The 17,412-nt window shown below is 41.8% G+C and overlaps 1 protein-coding gene across 2 annotated transcripts in view; it reads left to right on the forward strand.

Moving 5' to 3' along the window:
- The first annotated feature begins 345 nt into the window (after positions 1–345).
- The window catches only part of ZNF507 (zinc finger protein 507), a 46,771-nt gene continuing 29,704 nt past the window's right edge, over positions 346–17,412 (forward strand). The window contains exons 1-6 of one of the 2 annotated variants that reach the window (XM_047834410.1): positions 357–495; positions 1,910–2,003; positions 3,344–3,466; positions 7,884–10,015; positions 11,372–11,489; positions 15,346–15,460. In XM_047834410.1, coding sequence (XP_047690366.1) covers positions 7,886–10,015; positions 11,372–11,489; positions 15,346–15,460 — 2,363 coding nt within the window. In that variant the 5' untranslated portion in view covers positions 357–495; positions 1,910–2,003; positions 3,344–3,466; positions 7,884–7,885. Of the gene's footprint in view, positions 496–1,909; positions 2,004–3,343; positions 3,467–7,883; positions 10,016–11,371; positions 11,490–15,345; positions 15,461–17,412 lie in introns of both variants that reach the window. The other variant, XM_047834409.1, reaches the window with a different exon arrangement.

The following is a 17,412-nucleotide window of genomic DNA, read 5'->3' on the forward strand; positions in this document are numbered from 1 at the left end:
AAGGCTGAAAGAATGCCAGTGCTGTAGGTGAAAAGCCAGTTAGGGAGGGGATGGGGTGAAGAAGCTAGCCCACGGAAGATTTGGGCGACGTGGGGAGAGACACTGACTTCTAGGCCCAGGTGACCATTGAGAGGGCAACGCAGAGAGGCCTTGGGAGGTCGTCTACCCAGACCCGTACCCGCCCAAGACTGGGTAGCCCGGGCCGCTGGGGTACCTTCGTGCCCGCCCAGCCCGAGAGCCCCGGGATGCCCATGGGCGGGGCCTGAGCATCGCCCCGCCCCGCCGCCCGCCACTCGGGTCACCTGACCTGCCCGCGGCTCACGTGATCCGTTCCCAGCGCCGCCATTTTGGAGCTCCGGATGAGGAGGGGAAAAGCGGGGGAAAAGAGGGAAAAGAGCCGGGAGAGAGGTGGGAGAGGACGAGGGCGAGGGCACGGCCGGGCTCCTAGCCGGCCAAAGGAGGCTCGCGGAAGCAGCAGCCGCCGCCCGACCGCAGGTACAGCGCCCCGGGGCCGCCCCTCCGCCCGCAGGTAGCGCCGCCGCCGGCCATGTGCGTCCTCCCCTCAGGCCTCTACCGGCGCCTGCTTCCTCTTCAGCGGGCCGACACCGCCCGGGGCTCGCCACTTGCCCCAAGTTCCGCGTCCCTTTCCAGTGCTCTGCGCAGCCCACGCAGCCCACGGCGAGGCCTGCGGAGACCCCTGGCTTGCCCTGCCGCGGGGGGTGGGGGGAACCTGCCGCTCTCCGCATACTGTCACCAGCCTGGTCTGCAGGCGGGCCTGCCGAGGCGTTGCTTCCTTCTCCTCTGCAGTTGTGAAACCGCTTAGGCCAACCGCTTAGGTCCTCACCGCATCTGTTGGTTACTTTTCTCAACCCCCGATCGCCCCAGCCCTTTAACCAATTCTTGATGTAGGAAAAGCTAGTGCAGAAAATCCTAGCCTTCTGACCCTATTACGAACCTTTTCGATGAACCGGTCTCTCGATCACTGAGATCAGTGGGAAAATCTCCCACTCTTCAGACCTACGGGCATCCGGAGGGAATGGTTTGTGTGGAAGGCTTGGATGATTAATTAGGCGGAGGCCGTCATCCCAACCCGTAGGCGATCTTTTTAGTTACTGTGGTGGGCTGTAATTTACTATCAGTCTGCATCTCTTTTATCAGGCAATTACTGGATTTATCACCTGCTTGAGCTTGTACTTTCTTCAGTACTCCGCTTTGACTCAGTGTTTGGATTGCGTTATTGATTAAAAGAGAGAGCCTGGCCCTTCATTCCTTTACCTTACCAACTCGTTTGAAATTAACTCGAAGGGAGGACCGAAGACGTGCTTTCTGCCCTGGCAACGAACTGTTTACTTAACCGTAATCGATAAGATAGCTGCATTCTAGGTGAAAGGAATAGGCTTTATTTGATCTTTTAGATTCATCCTAGCTAGTATAGGAAACTGCAAAGAAATGTAAGACCAGAGCAGGAAACTGCGTTGGAAGATATATAGGTCAAGCTACTGTGTCCTATCTTTTCCTGCCCACTGTGCTTGCAAAATCATCCTTTAGATGGCATTTTGGGTTAAGATTAAAATGGCGATATGCAATTTATTGTTCCTTATTCATTAGAAAGTGTTATCAGTAAACAGTAGTATTTTGAGTCAATTAAATTCTGAGCTAAAACAAAACACAATTATTGAGAGAAGTTTCCAGAGCAATTTTTTTTTTTCTAACTTGTACAAAGTGGTAAAGTCTGCTTGCTAGATAAATTATGTAAAATTGCAACACATGATTGGGTTGCATGAACATTCCTCTGAATGTCTTTTTGACATAGAATATTGGGGAATTTTTCACTGCCAAAGAAATCATTACTTTGTTTCACCAAGAAAGAGAAATGTTTGATACTATGTACTTTCATTCTTGGCCACAGCTGAATTCTGAAGATTGGTCCAAGGGACTGTGTTAATTTCAGGAATTGATTTGAAAGACATTGGCTCTGCCTCTTAACAGCCATGTAACCTTGGGTAAGTCACTGAAACCACACTGAGTGTTTCCTTATTTGTAAAATTGTGTAACACCCACCTGGCCTGTTCCAGAGTTATGAAGATCAAACAGGCTAAAACGTTTGATATAGCCGGGCTGTAAGGGGCCAGTTCTTTTCAGTATTGATTTTATGTATTTGTCCTCATTGAGATATAAGAAAGGGGATTTAGAATCAGATAGTCCTGGATTCCAGTTCTTAAACCAGTTATTGCTTTACATCTGTGATCCTCAGGTTCCTTACCTGCAAAAAAGAGGCTAGTATTACCAGAAATTCATGAATAATACACAAAGTCTACATAGGCACTGCCCCCTGGATGGTGAGCACTTCAAGGACAAGGATTCCTTCTTACTTGTGTAGTCTCCAGCACTGTGCTTGGCACATTATAGGTGCTCAATAAATGTTAAATCTTAATACTGGTTAATGTTAGTTAGACCTTATGTCTTCGTGGTCTGCCAAATTAGAATATTCTCCCAGGCTAGATGCCAGCTAAGAAATTTTAGATTATAAAATTCATGTTCTTGCGATATTTACACTATATTTTTCTTAGTGGCAGCTAATCACATTAAGCTAAGGAGATTTTAATTCAAATGAATCATAGCTGACATTAATAAGATAAATCTATAAATAATGTGTAAGCAATCTCAAGGTGATTTTTTGTAGGCAGTTTACAATTCAGGGACATAACAGTTCATATCTTTGCCTAGTTGGGAAAGAACAAATTTTTAGTCTGAAAGAAAAGGTTTTTTATAACACTGAACTGCCTTTGCACATGCACAGAAAATTACAGCCTTTCTCCAGCCCTACTCAGGCTCACATGAATTGTTCAACTTGATTTTACTTATGATAACCATACTCTATAACTGAAAGGAACTAATTAGATATACAAAGAAACCTAGTAGTAATTATCAGGAAATAAAGACAACTGAAATAATTTGGTTCTTTTCTTGGGAAAGACATTAATTATAAGCTTTTGCCTTTGGAATACAGGTCTCCCCCACTTTTTACAGTTTGCCTTCTGCCACTTTGTGCTTTTTTGGGGCGGTGGGGGAGAGAGAGCACGAGAGGGGAAGTGGGGAAGAGAGAGAGAGAATCCATGCTGAACATGGAGCCTGACACAGGACCCAATCTCACAACCCTGGGATCATGACCTGAACCAAAATCAAGAGTCAGACGCTCAACCAACTGAGCCACCCAGGTAGCCCCTGCCACTTTGCTTTTATGAAAGACATACGTTAGAACCTGATTTCTCTAACTGAAAGAAATCTAAAGATTTCAGTCTTACACCAAAGGCAAAAATAGTTTCCAATGTTTGTTTTGCAGCGAGCCATTAATAGAGGCAGCACGTAACCCAAGCAGCAAGCGTGGCCCCACCAAGCTCCTTTCCTGCCCAGGAACTGTACTCGGAATCTCTGCACCAAGGCGCCAGAGCTTTGAACTGTGTCTGTGAGCATCTGTGCTTTATCTCATTTTATCGTGTGCGCTCATTATTAGCAAGATGTGTTCTAAAATATCAGAAAAGCCTAAGAAAGGTTATTTTGGGGTTTTTTTTCCATATAAATACATGGTAATTCCTTTTTCACTTTACATCATTTCAGCTTCTGAAAGATTCCATAGGAAGGTTCTACTTTCAGATGGCCAGAGAAACCTGTCCTGTTGTCTAGGAAAGAGTTAAGACTCAGTGGGAAAGATTCTAGAACTTTTCTGGTTTGGGATACAACTTATATTTATTTATTTGTAATAGTTTGATATATTTTGTGTAATGTGGTTATGTCTAAAGATTCCAAATAAGAAGCTTCCTACTTTGGTAATGCCTCTAGGCTTTACTCTTTCTGTAAACCTTCTTGTTCAGCCATGTTGATCTTTTCACTAACTGCTGATGGAAGGTTTATTCTCACTTTTGGAAACGTGATAATGTGGCTCTTTTCCTTGTCAGTCTTACCCTTGTGTTGACAGAATTCCAAAAGAGAAAACGATGCATTCTAATTAAGATAATTCAAGGAGGACGTATTTACAAAAATACTCATAATAAAGGCGTTGGACGTGTATAGACAAACCACAAGGATAATGCAGTTATCTGGAGGTAGCAGCATCAGAAGGAAGAGAGGTATCAGAACCAGGAGAGTTTTGTAGAGCCCCCTGCCTGAAGAGAATGGTCTTCCATTGAGAAACATGGCCAGTCCAAGCTGACCTAGAGGGAGGGAATTAGGGGAATGAATATCCTGATTTCACTATGCTGCCTCCTTCTGATCTCCTCTCATGGCTCCCCATTGGCATAACACAATCAGAAACCAGAGGGCATAGGAGCCTACTGATGTAGTATACCTCCTGGGGCAGAGAGCAGAGTGGAGGAAAGTAGGCAGTGAGCCCAGAGGGACAAATGGTTGACATCTGGCGCGGCCGTCTTTTAGAATACAGTATACGTCTTACCTCTTCAAAAACCTTTTGCTTACTTTCCTAGACCAAAACTAGCTTTTCGGTTTGTTAGGATTTGGTCATTGACTGTTGCCTTCTGTTTTACTTTGTGTACTGTTGTTACAGTATATAAAAGCTGTTAACTTCTTTTTAACTTCTAAACATGTTTGTCCTATCTATTCAACTCCGTTTTAAACCATTAGTACTGTGATTTAAAATTTTTTTCCATACTGTTTTTGTAAAAAATGTTTATCTATTTTTGAGAGAGAGAGCACAAGCAGGGGAAGGGCAGAGAGAGAGGGAGACACAGAATCCGAAGCAGACTCCAGGCTCTGAGCTGTCAGCACAGAGCCCGACTCAGGACTTGAACTCATGAGCTGTGAGATCACATCCTGAACCAAAGTCCGACAGTTAACCGGCTGAGCCACCCAGGCACCCTGACACATAACCATTTTTTCTGTAACTTTTTAGTATGAAAAGTTGTAAATATTTACACAAGTAGAAAGAATAGTGTAAGGAACTCCTAGATACTTATTACTAAACTTTAATTACAAAATTTGCTATTCTTGCTTTATTCCTACCCTCTCCACCCACCCTGACCATGTACTTGTATTGATCACGTGAAGGCCATCGATAGTATGCCGATGATCATAATCTGTGTTGTCGTCATTATTGAGCCACTGGGATTGTGTTTGTACCCTTATTTTCATCTCTCTGTCTTTTTTTTTTCCAAATAAATTTTACTTCACTTGACATAGGATCCCGTATATATGCACATTGGTGGCCTAAGAGAAATTTTTGTGAAAATTTAAAGAGTTGGCCTTAAGGTCACAGGCCTTCCTCCCTGTGTATACTTTATTATGAACTGTTCATCTAACCCTTTCTAAGAGAGACTTTTGTTTTAATGAGATTTAACTCATATATCGATTCTGCCATGTGGACCCAAACTGGTTTTTCAGGTGTTTCTTGATGTATTTTATGTTGTCATATCTGTTTTATAGCTGCCATTTCTGTACTTATCCCCAAATGTATGCAGCCTCTAAAATGAGATACTTACATAAATGTTCAGGGAAAATTGGAGCATCTGCTGCAAATTTCCATTAGCTCTTAATGCCTGAGCAGACACAGCTTTTCAAATCTGAATGTTTTGTCAGTTTCGTTTGTATTAGTTTTTTTCTTGAGATAACTTGAACTCCTCCTCCTCTTCATTCCACACTCTTTTTAAGGTGTGCACTGAAATATCCACAGGGAGTAGTTGCACTGCTCTCTTTCCTATTCTGTCATTAGGTAAAAGAGGGACCACGTGAGTCACCTTTGTAACCCTGTGGGTACGCAAAGTCTGTTGAGCAAATCTTCACTCGTTAACCTGCGGACTATCAATCAGCCTATATGGATGTCATATTTCGTGGAGGAGGAGACCTTAGATCTACAGTAGACCACCAAATCTTGGGCAAGAAATTGAATGTTCAAGGATTTCTGTTATTAACAATGATTTAACGAATTCCCATTTAACAATTGAACTGAAAGAAATAAAGCCTTAAGTGAATGGTCCTAAAGTGAAATCATTAGTCACAGAAACAGCCACAGCTCCCCTTGGCCAAAAAATTGTGGAATTCTCAGGCAATAAGGTGACTTAAGACGTCACAAAGGATTTTCCTAAAGAAACATGTTGTTCCCACACTGGTCCCTCTTTAGTGATTTAAGATTGAGTGTAGAGATTTAAAAATACTGTTTTTTCTGTTTGAGAAAGATGGAGAGGAACTACATAGTCTTTTGAGAGGTAATGACCTCAGGTTGTTTAGAGAAGAGAGCGGCTAAAGGGCCGCAGTCACCCAGACTTCTAGGTCTGTGGGAGCTGGGGTAGTGGTCATCGTTGTAATGGCTGTTGGGTGCATTCCCTGCCACGAGCGCAGTTGGACACGGAAAAGAAACGAAAGCTGATCCCATTGGACAGAGTATCAAGAAGGAGGGAAGAAGCAGTACTAAAGCCGAGAGTAAAATGTTTGCATTTTTGCCTGATGTGGCCCTAGATATAGAAAGTTTGTGTGCCAGAAAGAGCAGAAAATAAGAGGAAAAGCTCTAACTGCTGCCAAGAGTAGATACGGGAGGGCTGGCACTGCAGCTGGTCAGAGTGCTGGTAGGTCCAGCAGGAGTTCGGTGTGATCTTGGCAGGGGCTCAAGGGCCCTTCCATGTTGATTCAGCCACCTGGGGGGAGGGAAGCCATGATTCACCTCCTAAAATAAGAATTCAGAGCCTGTGATTGAGGTTTAAGAATAGTATGGTCTTTGGTCTATAGCTGGTGCCACTAAAAATTTTGCTGGCATTTATTGAATGTTGTGAGTAAGACTCCAGAATGCACCTAAAATGTGGAAAAACAAAACTTGTTGCTGGAAAAAAGCCTAAACTGAAAAATGTGATCCAAGTCAACAAATTAATCTCACTTTGAGCCAAAGGAAATGTTTGAAATGAAAGTACTGCCAGGAAATAGAGGATTCAAGATTTAGGGAGAAAGATATTGTGAGTATTTTTTGTTTTGTGACTTCCTTGGCTGTAATGCATTGCTGGAACTTACAGAGAACCCCTTTTAAGGACTCTGAATATTTAGACCTGAAACACAACTAGAATGTCAGGTCTTTTTCCTTCTCTGATGCCCCTTTCCCTTTCAGGAAAATGAAATTACATATATTCGTGCATGAGTAATAGTTGACCACTAATATGGCCTCTAGGAAAAAACCACAGCGTTGTTTGTGGTTTGTCTTCAGGGAAATCAATCAAAGGAAGTAAAAGAAGGAACTGGATCATTGCTTTTATGTAGTTTCGTTTGCATCATACTTCTCAAAATTCACTCTGCCATTTACAAGAGGTTACCAGACTATCTTTTCATAACTCCAAAGATTTGGAGTGAAAAAAACAAATTTATGATTTTAATAATAAGACTATAATTATTTTTGATGTAAGTAGTTGTCTCCCAAGAATTGTGTCAGTCATGTGTCAGTTTTGTTTGTTGGTTTTGTGGTAACTTGAGGTGGTTCCACATACCCTGGGAATGCTTGTGTCCCTTCAGTCAAGGAATAGCAGTCCTGTTTTTTTGTTTTTTGTGTTTTTTTGGCATTGCACAAAAGAGAGGGCATACTAATTGGGTCCAGCTAGATGTCTGGGGGAAAGAAAGTGAAGAAAAAAGGATATGCATATTGTTTAAAGTCATTTCCAAAGAAAGAAATAGATGGAAAGATCATCCTCAGTCTTGATAGGGGATGACAGTCTCTAGAGAAGTTCCAAGCAGTTTAAGTCTCTGCTGGGGATACAGGTATGCTGATAATGGAGCTCCCAGGTTAGAAAATAACTGAGATTAGCTTAAACTCTAAGAGTAGCTCAGGTTTCCTATAATTGCATTCTTATAATACCTCTAACCCAATATTTCTTTCTGTTGTATATTATCCTTTCTAGATATGGAAGAAAGCAGCAGTGTTGCCATGTTGGTGCCAGATATTGGGGAACAGGAAGCTATATTGACTGCTGAAACTGTCATCAGTTCATCACTGGAAATTGATGAACAAAGAAAAGTTAAAACAGATCCATTGATCCATGTTATCCAGAAGTTAAGCAAGATAGTAGAACATGAAAAGTCACAAAAATGTCTTTTGATCGGGAAAAAACGCTCACGTTCAAGTGCTGCAACGCACTCTCTTGAAACCCAAGAACTTTGTGAGATTCCAGCGAAAGTAACCCAGTCCCCTGCTGGGATCAGAAGGGCTGAGATGTCTCAGATACATTTTACCCCTGGCTCTCTTGCCCAGAACGATGGGAAGACTATGTCTTACCAGTGTAGCCTTTGCAAGTTTCTGTCATCATCGTTTTCTGTGTTAAAAGATCATATCAAGCAGCATGGTCAGCAAAATGAAGTGATATTAATGTGCTCAGAGTGCCACATTACATCTAAAAGCCAAGAGGAACTTGAAGCTCACGTGGTAAATGACCACGAAAACGATGCCAACAGTCACACTCAATCCAAAGCCCAGCAGTGTGTAAGCCCCTCCAACTCTTTGTGTCAGAGGCCCACAGAAAGAAACCATGAACCCATTTCTGATGTCCAAGTGAGTGTGGACAGTGCGCAAACGCACGCTGCCCAAAACACACCCGTGGCAGAAATGGGTAAGAGGAAATGGTATGCGTATGAACAGTATGGCATGTACCGATGCTTGTTTTGTAGTTACACCTGTGGCCAGCAGAGAATGTTGAAAACACATGCTTGGAAACATGCTGGGGAGGTTGACTGCTCCTATCCGATCTTTGAAAATGAAAATGAGCCCCTAGGCCTGCTGGATTCTTCAGTGGCTGCTGAACCTGGTGGGGTGGATGCAGTCGTCATTGCTATTGGAGACAACGAACTGAGTATCCACAATGGGCCTTCAGTACAAGTACAGATTTGCAGCTCAGAACCGTTATCCTCTTCGTCTCCTTTAGGACAGAGTGCAGAAGGTGGAGTTCATCTGACCCAGTCAGTTACCCTTGACCCCAGTGAGGAAGAGATGCTAGAGGTGATATCTGATGTGGAGGAGAACCTGATCGCTGATAGTCTGCTTTCATCCGCACAGAAAATCATTAGTAGTAGTCCCAATAAAAAAGGTCACGTTAACGTGATAGTAGAACGTTTGCCAAGTGCTGAAGAAACTCTTTCACAGAAACATTTCCTCATGAATGCTGAAATCGAAGAGGGAAAAAACCTGAGCCCGACAGAATCCCAGATTGGGGGTGAAGGAAGAGATGGAGTTTATCATGCTGATAAATGTACTGTTGATATTGGGGGGCTGATCATAGGCTGGAGCAATCCAGAGAAGAAAGACAGTGAGTTAATAACCAAAGGACTGGCTACTGATGAGAATGCCCCACCAGGCCGAAGAAGGACAAATTCTGAGTCTCTCCGACTACACTCGTTAGCTGCAGAAGCCCTCGTCACAATGCCCATAAGAGCTGCAGAACTGACAAGGGCCAACCTTGGGCACTACGGGAATATAAACCTTTTAGATCCAGATACCGGACAAAGGCAAGTGGACAGTACGTTGGCGGCTTATTCTAAAATGATGTCGCCACTTAAAAACTCTTCAGATGGATTAACTGGTTTTGACCAAAGCAACTCTACGTTGGTAGCACTCCCAGAGGGTAGGCAGGAGTTGTCAGATGGGCAAGTGAAGACGGGTATCAGCATGTCCTTACTGACTGTGATCGAAAAGTTGAGGGAAAGGACAGACCAAAATGCTTCCGACGATGACATTTTGAAAGAGCTGCAGGACAACGCCCAGTGCCAACCCAACAGTGACGCAGGTTTATCGGGAAGCAACGTGGTGGAATACATCCCTAATGCTGATCGACCCTACCGCTGCCGCCTGTGTCACTACGCAAGTGGTAACAAGGGCTACATCAAGCAGCACTTGCGGGTCCATCGACAGAGACAGCCCTATCAGTGTCCTATCTGTGAGCACATAGCTGACGACAGCAAAGATTTGGAGAACCACATGATCAACCACTGCAAAACAAGAATATACCAGTGCAAGCAGTGTGAAGAGTCGTTTCATTATAAGGTAAGCATCGGTTCGTGAAATCGTTCGGAGAACCTTAGGCTTTTTAGAGCAAAGAGGGAACTTGGCAGAGAGTCCAGCCATCTCATTTTATAGATAAGGAAACTGAGGTGAGGCCTAGGAAAGTTTGGCAATTTGCCCAGGGGATCCCAACTAATTAGTATTAAAATTGGGACTGAAATCTAGGTCATCAGGATTGGTGTAGGATTGTTTTCCCGCCAGCTTCCTCCTTAACAGTGTCTGTGTTTATCGCTTGTAGTGTTTTAGCATGTATATCTTTTTTTAAACGTGTTGATTTTAAATTGCGAGGTAATTTCAAGAGAATGTACAGGGGAAGGACTTAACAGTTGATTTACCCAGATGTAATCCTACATCGATGCAAACAAACTCCATCTTCCATGTCCCCAAAATGCAGGTTGCTCGCTTCAGCCACACAACAGCCAACAGTAATCTGTGTCCTTGCGAGAGGGAAAGTGTGCTATGTTGGACTTCATGACAGACAGTAAAGTGGAAATAGAGCCACATGTGTTTAATGGGCAGTTTAAGGGACTGTAAGGATTTTGACCGTGATTTTCATCCTATGTACTACCTTAAAACCAACAACCAGCATGAAATGCTGTTTTCCTAAAGGAAACAGGATTCATTGAATCATTAGTTTAGAACTTTTCTTCTCCAGTGTTGCCAGTTGACTGTCTGGAGGGCAAAAAAAAAAAAAAAAGAAAAAAGTGTCCTAAAAGGCTAACTGGGATGTAGACTTCTCTCAGCCTTTGAGTCTGAGATTCACTGCCTCCTTGGATTGCCCTCATGGTGTTCTGACGTGGCCTCAGGCTGCTAGACAAGCAGCACATCCAAATGGGCTGTAAAAGCAAGTTCCAGAAGTTTCTTTTGTTCCTGCACTCTTGATTTGTGGGGGTGGTGGTGAAGGAAGAAGATATCCATCAACACGTTAGCTGGTGTTGAAAGGCAAGAATTAGCAGGAGTCCAGCAGTTACTGGTTGGATTTATTTTTGTGAAAGCATCGGGTTATTCCATTCGCTCTGCTCTTCCCTCCTCCGGGCCTGCCAGTGGTTCAGTAAGCACGCACGTGCCGTGCAGAAACCCCTCTGAAGATAGAGGGGGCTTGCTTTTGGAGAATGCAAAAAGAACTGCCTTTTTGATGAGATTGTGATTTCTCCAGTGTATTTCTTTCCATAAACTGTCAAATAAATCAGATAATCTTTTAGCACATTTGGTTTTAAAATATTGGTAATGTGTTCTAGGTACCAGGCCATGAAAGCAATTAACTGCTTCAGCAGTCTCTTAGTAACAGTGCAAGTATATTTATTGAAAGTTACGTGGGACTGTTTCTCAATTTTTTAGAGTCAACTGAGGAACCATGAGAGAGAGCAACACAGCCTTCCAGATACCTTGTCAGTAACAGCTTCTAATGAGTCAAGAATTTCCAGTGATACAGCTGATGGAAAAGGTGTTCAAGAAGGTATCTGCATTTTTTTGACTAGCGTATTAGGTTTTTTAAAAAGCCCTTAGTTGTCATGTGGGTTATTTTCAGGACTAAAGCTGCATATGTTCTCTATTTTCATACTGTGGATGTGAATGAATCTTACCTGTGTTCCGGAGGTAATTCTGAGCACTAAATGAAATGCTATATTAGTAAGTAGTCAACTGTGTAGGTAGATAGCACATCGAAATTTATGCTGCCCTATAAGAGCCAAGTACATCACGAACCCTTGGGTGACACCCCAGCAAGCCAGGGAAGCTGCAGTGTGGAAAGCAAGCCCTCCCCTCTCTCAGTACCAGTTGACCCACTGAGAATATAGCAGCTTTTGCAGATGGCAGGGCCCCCACCTCAAACTGTAAGTGAGGCTTCCTGCTGTGATCTTATTCTTATCCAAGTATGACTGCCAGATTTCATCTGCATTATTTAAGAAAAAAAAAAAGAAGCCAAAAAAACAGAAGATCTTTTTGTATACTAGTTAGGTACCAGTCGGCTGAGTTTCTGCTAATAGGAATATTAGAATCAAAAGATTTAATTAGAGTTCCATGAAAAAGCGGATGCCACATCCGGAGAATGAGGGATAAAGTGTAATAAGCTGTGCTTCCTTGCATCAGCTCTCTTAAATTGATATACTCTAAATGTCTCAAGTGCGGTACATAGTGTTTATGGGAAATAAAACATATTGGGGTGACTTTCCTTTTTAGATTTCCTAAGAATTAAAGTTAGAAACAACTGCAGAGTAAAATGTTTTACCATAATGGTTCATTAAATTATACCCCAGAAAGCATAACTGATTCAAGAATGTTTCTGAAAGAACTGATTTTGACACCACGGTAGCACCAAAATTCCCTTGTCAGACAGATGTCATCCCTGTAAAACTACCCAAAACAAAAGGAGTTTATGACATAGCATCTGTTTCTGCAAGAGATGGCTGAGCTAAAACCGTTTTGTTTCCTTTTTACAAAATAGCCCTAAATGCCTCCTTTTATTTTAATTCATTATGTTTCCATATCCCCTTAAAGGAGACATTAAAACATTTGATGTCATTGGACCATAAATCCCTAATGAAGGAATAAAGTAAATACTACTCAGCGGCACCACCTGCGTGCGGTTAACACTAGCAGCGGAATGTGTCTTTTCTAGCACCGTCTTCAAAAGCGGTAATTTATAAAACTGTCCAAATGGGTTAACAAATCAGAACTCACAATTTTAATAAAAAAGATTAAAATGTCAGCTCAAAATTAAAGTAACCAGTTTGAGCTTTACCGCGACGGCATCTGTCCACCATATTCCATTTTACGGCATCTTTTCTTTGTGCGTCCTGCTATTTCTTGTGGTTGAATGTATGGGTTTTAAATTGCTGCCATGTCTGTTTTTCTCTCACTTCACTCCATTTGCTTTTCTCTGTCATAGTGGTCCAACAATTCAGGTGACTGATTACCGCCTGCACACTTACACCGATACTTGATGAATTCAGTATTAGCACTTTTGAGATCTGGTTGAGCCAAAAAACAAGTGTCTAGCTCACAAAGAAGGTCAGAATAATTCGTGTTGTACTCTAGATTTTTTAGCCTTGTAGTAAACTTACTGGACAAGTTGGGGGAAGTGTGCCTCAGTGGTCCCCAGCCACTGCCCATTATGATGGCACAGATAACTTGGGACAGGTTTTTGACTCAGAGACCCAGTGTAACAGCACTTGTTCTGCCAGAAGGCATGGCGCACCCATTCCGAGCTGGATACCAAACTAGGTGCAGGGAGTACGGGGAAGGCCTCACTGCCTGTAAGAAACCCAGCCCCGGAGGAAGACAGAACCGTATGACGGCTGTGTCGGCAGAGAGCACACGTGCTGTGTTAGAGCCACGGGCAAAGCATTCTCATATGATGTTCCTTCGCAGACATCATTAATGAAATCATTCGTTATTGCAAACATACGATTCATGAACCCCGGGGGATGCAATGTAGACAAAACGCACAGATCCCTGTCTTCAGGGAGTCTACAGCAAGGGACAGGTCAGAGGCCTGACACAGACCTGCATGTGACGTACAGACTGCAGCGAAGGAAGAATAGAGTTCTCCTAAAGCTTACTCAATAAACCATGCTGGGAGATTCTAGAATTTCCATCCTGTAGATGAGAAAACCGAGTCTTCAGGAGGTGAAATGCTTTGCCCACAATCATCCTGGTACTAGGTAGAAGAGCAAGGACGAAGCCCAAATCGTTGAACTTTAAATCGTGTATTCTTTCCATTGGAAACAGTTGCTCGAAGTAGCACAGGCTCTCGTTCTGTGCTATATTAAGTTTTTCCATCTGTCATTTTTATTAGTTGTCATTGATCTGTAATATTTCTCACACAAAACCATTATCCAATATTTCACACCTCATTTTTTTCAGGGTTTTAAAAAAAACTGTATTTGGAACAATGCCACTTATAATCAAGTCCAAGTTTTTAACCTAGCAATTAAGAGCGATACTTACATTATAATTATGATTAGAGTGTATATTAATGTTGTAGACGTATACCAGGAAATTAGGACATTTTGTTCTGCCTGACAAAAGTAGTTACAGGCGAAAGAGAATTTCAGTTTTAGAAAGCTTAAATTTAACTTAAGAATTTTCTTTGTTAAAATTTCAGCGTGGGATTCTCTTCTGCCACCAATTTTACGTTTATGCACTGTGGGCTAATATTCTACCTAAGCTTCCTTGCGGCTCTGCCTTATTCTTCAGGTTTCCATGCTTGCTTTGTTTCTGAATGTAAAGCCATCGGCCTGTGAATGGCCCACAGACTTTGTGCTTACAGAAGAGTAAAGAAGGTGTTGAATATCTTCAGGAACAGTTTTACATGATCAAATCATTCAGCTTGTGTTGTCTCAGGCTTACCCTGATTTAAATTACCCAGCCTTGTTGGTGCAGAGTAAGTGTGGTGACATGGCCTATTTCCAATCGGATCCATATATTCTGAATTTCAGAGGGCTGCAGATTCATGTTAGTGATAACATTTGTCCTTGTAATGTGTCAGTTTGCCAGGCATATGCTACATTATATAGCGCTTAATAATTTGCAGTTGTTTTTCCTTCCATTGTTGCATTGGTACCTGACATTTTTATAAACAAAGGAAACCCATAGGGTGAAAAAGCTTTAAGCTTTTATTTATTTATTTTAAGAGAGAGAGTGTAAGCGGGGCAGGGGCAGAGAGAGAGAGAGAGAGAGAGAGAGAGAGAGAGAGAGAGAGAATCCCAAGCAGGCTCCAAACTCCATGCTGAGCTCATCACCGGTCTCGATCCCGCAAACCATGAGATCATGACCTGAGCCGAAATCAAGAGTTGGTGGCTTAACCAATTGAGCTACCCAGGTGCCCCAAGCTTTAGGCTTTTTATGTTGAGTTTGTTATATATGCTATGTAGCCGTACTGTGTAATATTGTCTTACAGTGTTAGATCACAGCTTGTTGGCAAATCAGTGTTTCCTTAAGACAGTTTATCCAATATCAATTAGACTAACACTTTTCAAATTAACAGCATATCTCTGGTTAATTCAGCTGCTGCACAGTCAACAGGGCATCTGGCATCAGCTTATTTTATTGTAGCATTTTGTACAAGGTCATGCAGAAACCAAGCCAATGTATCTATATTTGCAGGTGAGATGATGTTCACTTTGTATCTGCTGATAATCCAGTTGCAGGAGAAACTGGAAAACCATGTTCAAACTTGTTAACTTTATTAAAAGAGAAAGCCTTGTTGGAAATGTTGGTACAATGCGCTGTAAATATTCATTTACAGTGGAGATGCTGTCATTTCTATCTAATCAAAGTATGTCACTAAAGCTCTCCAATCCCTTGTCTAGGGAGTAAGTCTTCAGTACAGAAACAGTATAGATGTGACGTGTGCGATTATACAAGTACAACCTACGTTGGTGTCAGAAACCACCGGCGAATCCATAACTCTGACAAGCCATACAGGTAAGTGTGACGGTCATAGAGCTTTAATGCTTGTGTTAGAATATCTTACAGTAAAGGAAACAAGTAGAAATACTTAAAGATTGATAACACTTATTTAAACACAGATTGTGTGCAAAGAAACTCACTACTGGTTTCATGAGTGTTTGTTAAGGAACATGAACTTTAAGCTTGGGTCTTAGGACAATAGGCATTTTGTCTAGTTAAAATGTAGGAAAATGTCTACTTCTGTCAGATATGTTTTCAGTTTCAGTTGGGTATAAATTATCATAGCAGATTTTCAGTGCTTAGACTACAGTTCAGTAATTTGGTGGGTTAAGTAGTCAATATTTCAGAAAAGATGCTTAAAACCAAAATTCCCTATGAAAAACTCTGTGTTTGAAAATTAAGCTGTCATTTAATAGAATTTTGTTACGTGATTTTTCACAAAAGCCAATTCTAACACATATTTTCAGGAAATACAGGCCTTGTCAGGTGATCGAATAGAAAAGTAGAAATCATTTCTTAAGTAAACTTTGCCTCTTGAGAATGCACTGCGTGTTGTTTATGTCTGGTAAAGGTACAGACATTTCTGCGGAAGTGTGTCCAGCTGCCACAGAGCAATCTGTTGCGCTTGCAGCCATGATGGAATGTCAGGTTCCTACTCAAAACTGACATAGTCACCATGACTAACCGTGCTAGGCCACGGGCATGAACTGTTTGAACTGCTTATCAAAATCTGCTTCACATTTTAACTTGTGTCCCCAGCCATGGTATGGGTATGACACAAGTAGGTGTGGGGGAGTCACAGTATTAGTAGCTAAATGAAGAGTTGACGGACAATGCCTGAAAATGCCATTGTTTGATGCTCTAAGTGTGTATCTCTCTATATATATATGGCTTTTAATATATAACATGTGCTTAATTTCCTAAGCAGCAGACTTGTTTATAATCACTCTTCTTCAGACAGTATGTCCATTTGCAAAGACTCGTAATTCTGTGGAAGGTGTTTGGCCTTCCCTCAGTGTGTCTGTGTTTATTTCAAACACTTTTAAAACTAGGATCCCTAGTTTCCCCAGAGTACAATGAAGGCCATTAACCATTATTAACAGTAACTCAGTGCCAGTAAATACATATGAGAGTGATAGGTGGTATTTGCATGTATCATTTATGATTTGCACTAGAAAGTATTTAGGAGAACATTATGAAAACAGGGGACGCTAGTTCATCTGATAGGAGAAAGCTTTGCCTTTATATTTTGGGTATCTTTATTTTTAAATTCAATGACATACCATGCCAATTCATGTGATCCAGGCAAGAATAAAATTAGATATAGACTCTTCATTCAGATTCATTGAGAAAAATTTATTGAGCAGATAATTGTGTTCCAGGAGCTGTGCTAGGCTCTTAGACTGTAGTCATGATAAAAGGGATATCGTCCCTCTGTCATGAACCCTGTAGACAAACAATAAACAAGTAAACTCTCAAGAATACAATTAGGATAAAAGAGGTTAATGATTGATTCCAAGTCTGTAGAGGAAAGTCTCATATCTACTTGAGTAGATTAGTCTTATAGCTTAAAGATTTATCTTGACAGTTTTTGGTGTCCTGGGGTTTGTGTTTTCTTATGTTCTTAAAATATTCACAGACTCCTAGGATTGGTTATAATTGTCCTAAAGTCTTCCTGCCAGTGGGCAGTGCACTCTGAGAACCCTTTTCCTCTTAAAGCAGAGAAGTCTTAGCGTGTTATTTTCCAAGTTTATACACACTACACTTTGTCACTGGGTTTGGCTGAGTGTTTATGTCTCAGAAGAAATGTCATACATCCCCCTTCCCTGTAAATATAACCAGCTTTTTCTCATAAGTCTTATTTTCCAACTGTCAAATCTTGTGACTCCTTTTTTAAATACTTTAAATCCACATAGGATTTGCAGTCTACAGAGCACTGTGAATTAACACACTGTATTCCAGTATGC

The sequence above is a fragment of the Prionailurus viverrinus genome, chromosome E2, assembly GCF_022837055.1.
Source record: "Prionailurus viverrinus isolate Anna chromosome E2, UM_Priviv_1.0, whole genome shotgun sequence".
In the NCBI taxonomy this organism is placed as follows: Eukaryota; Metazoa; Chordata; class Mammalia; order Carnivora; family Felidae; genus Prionailurus; species Prionailurus viverrinus.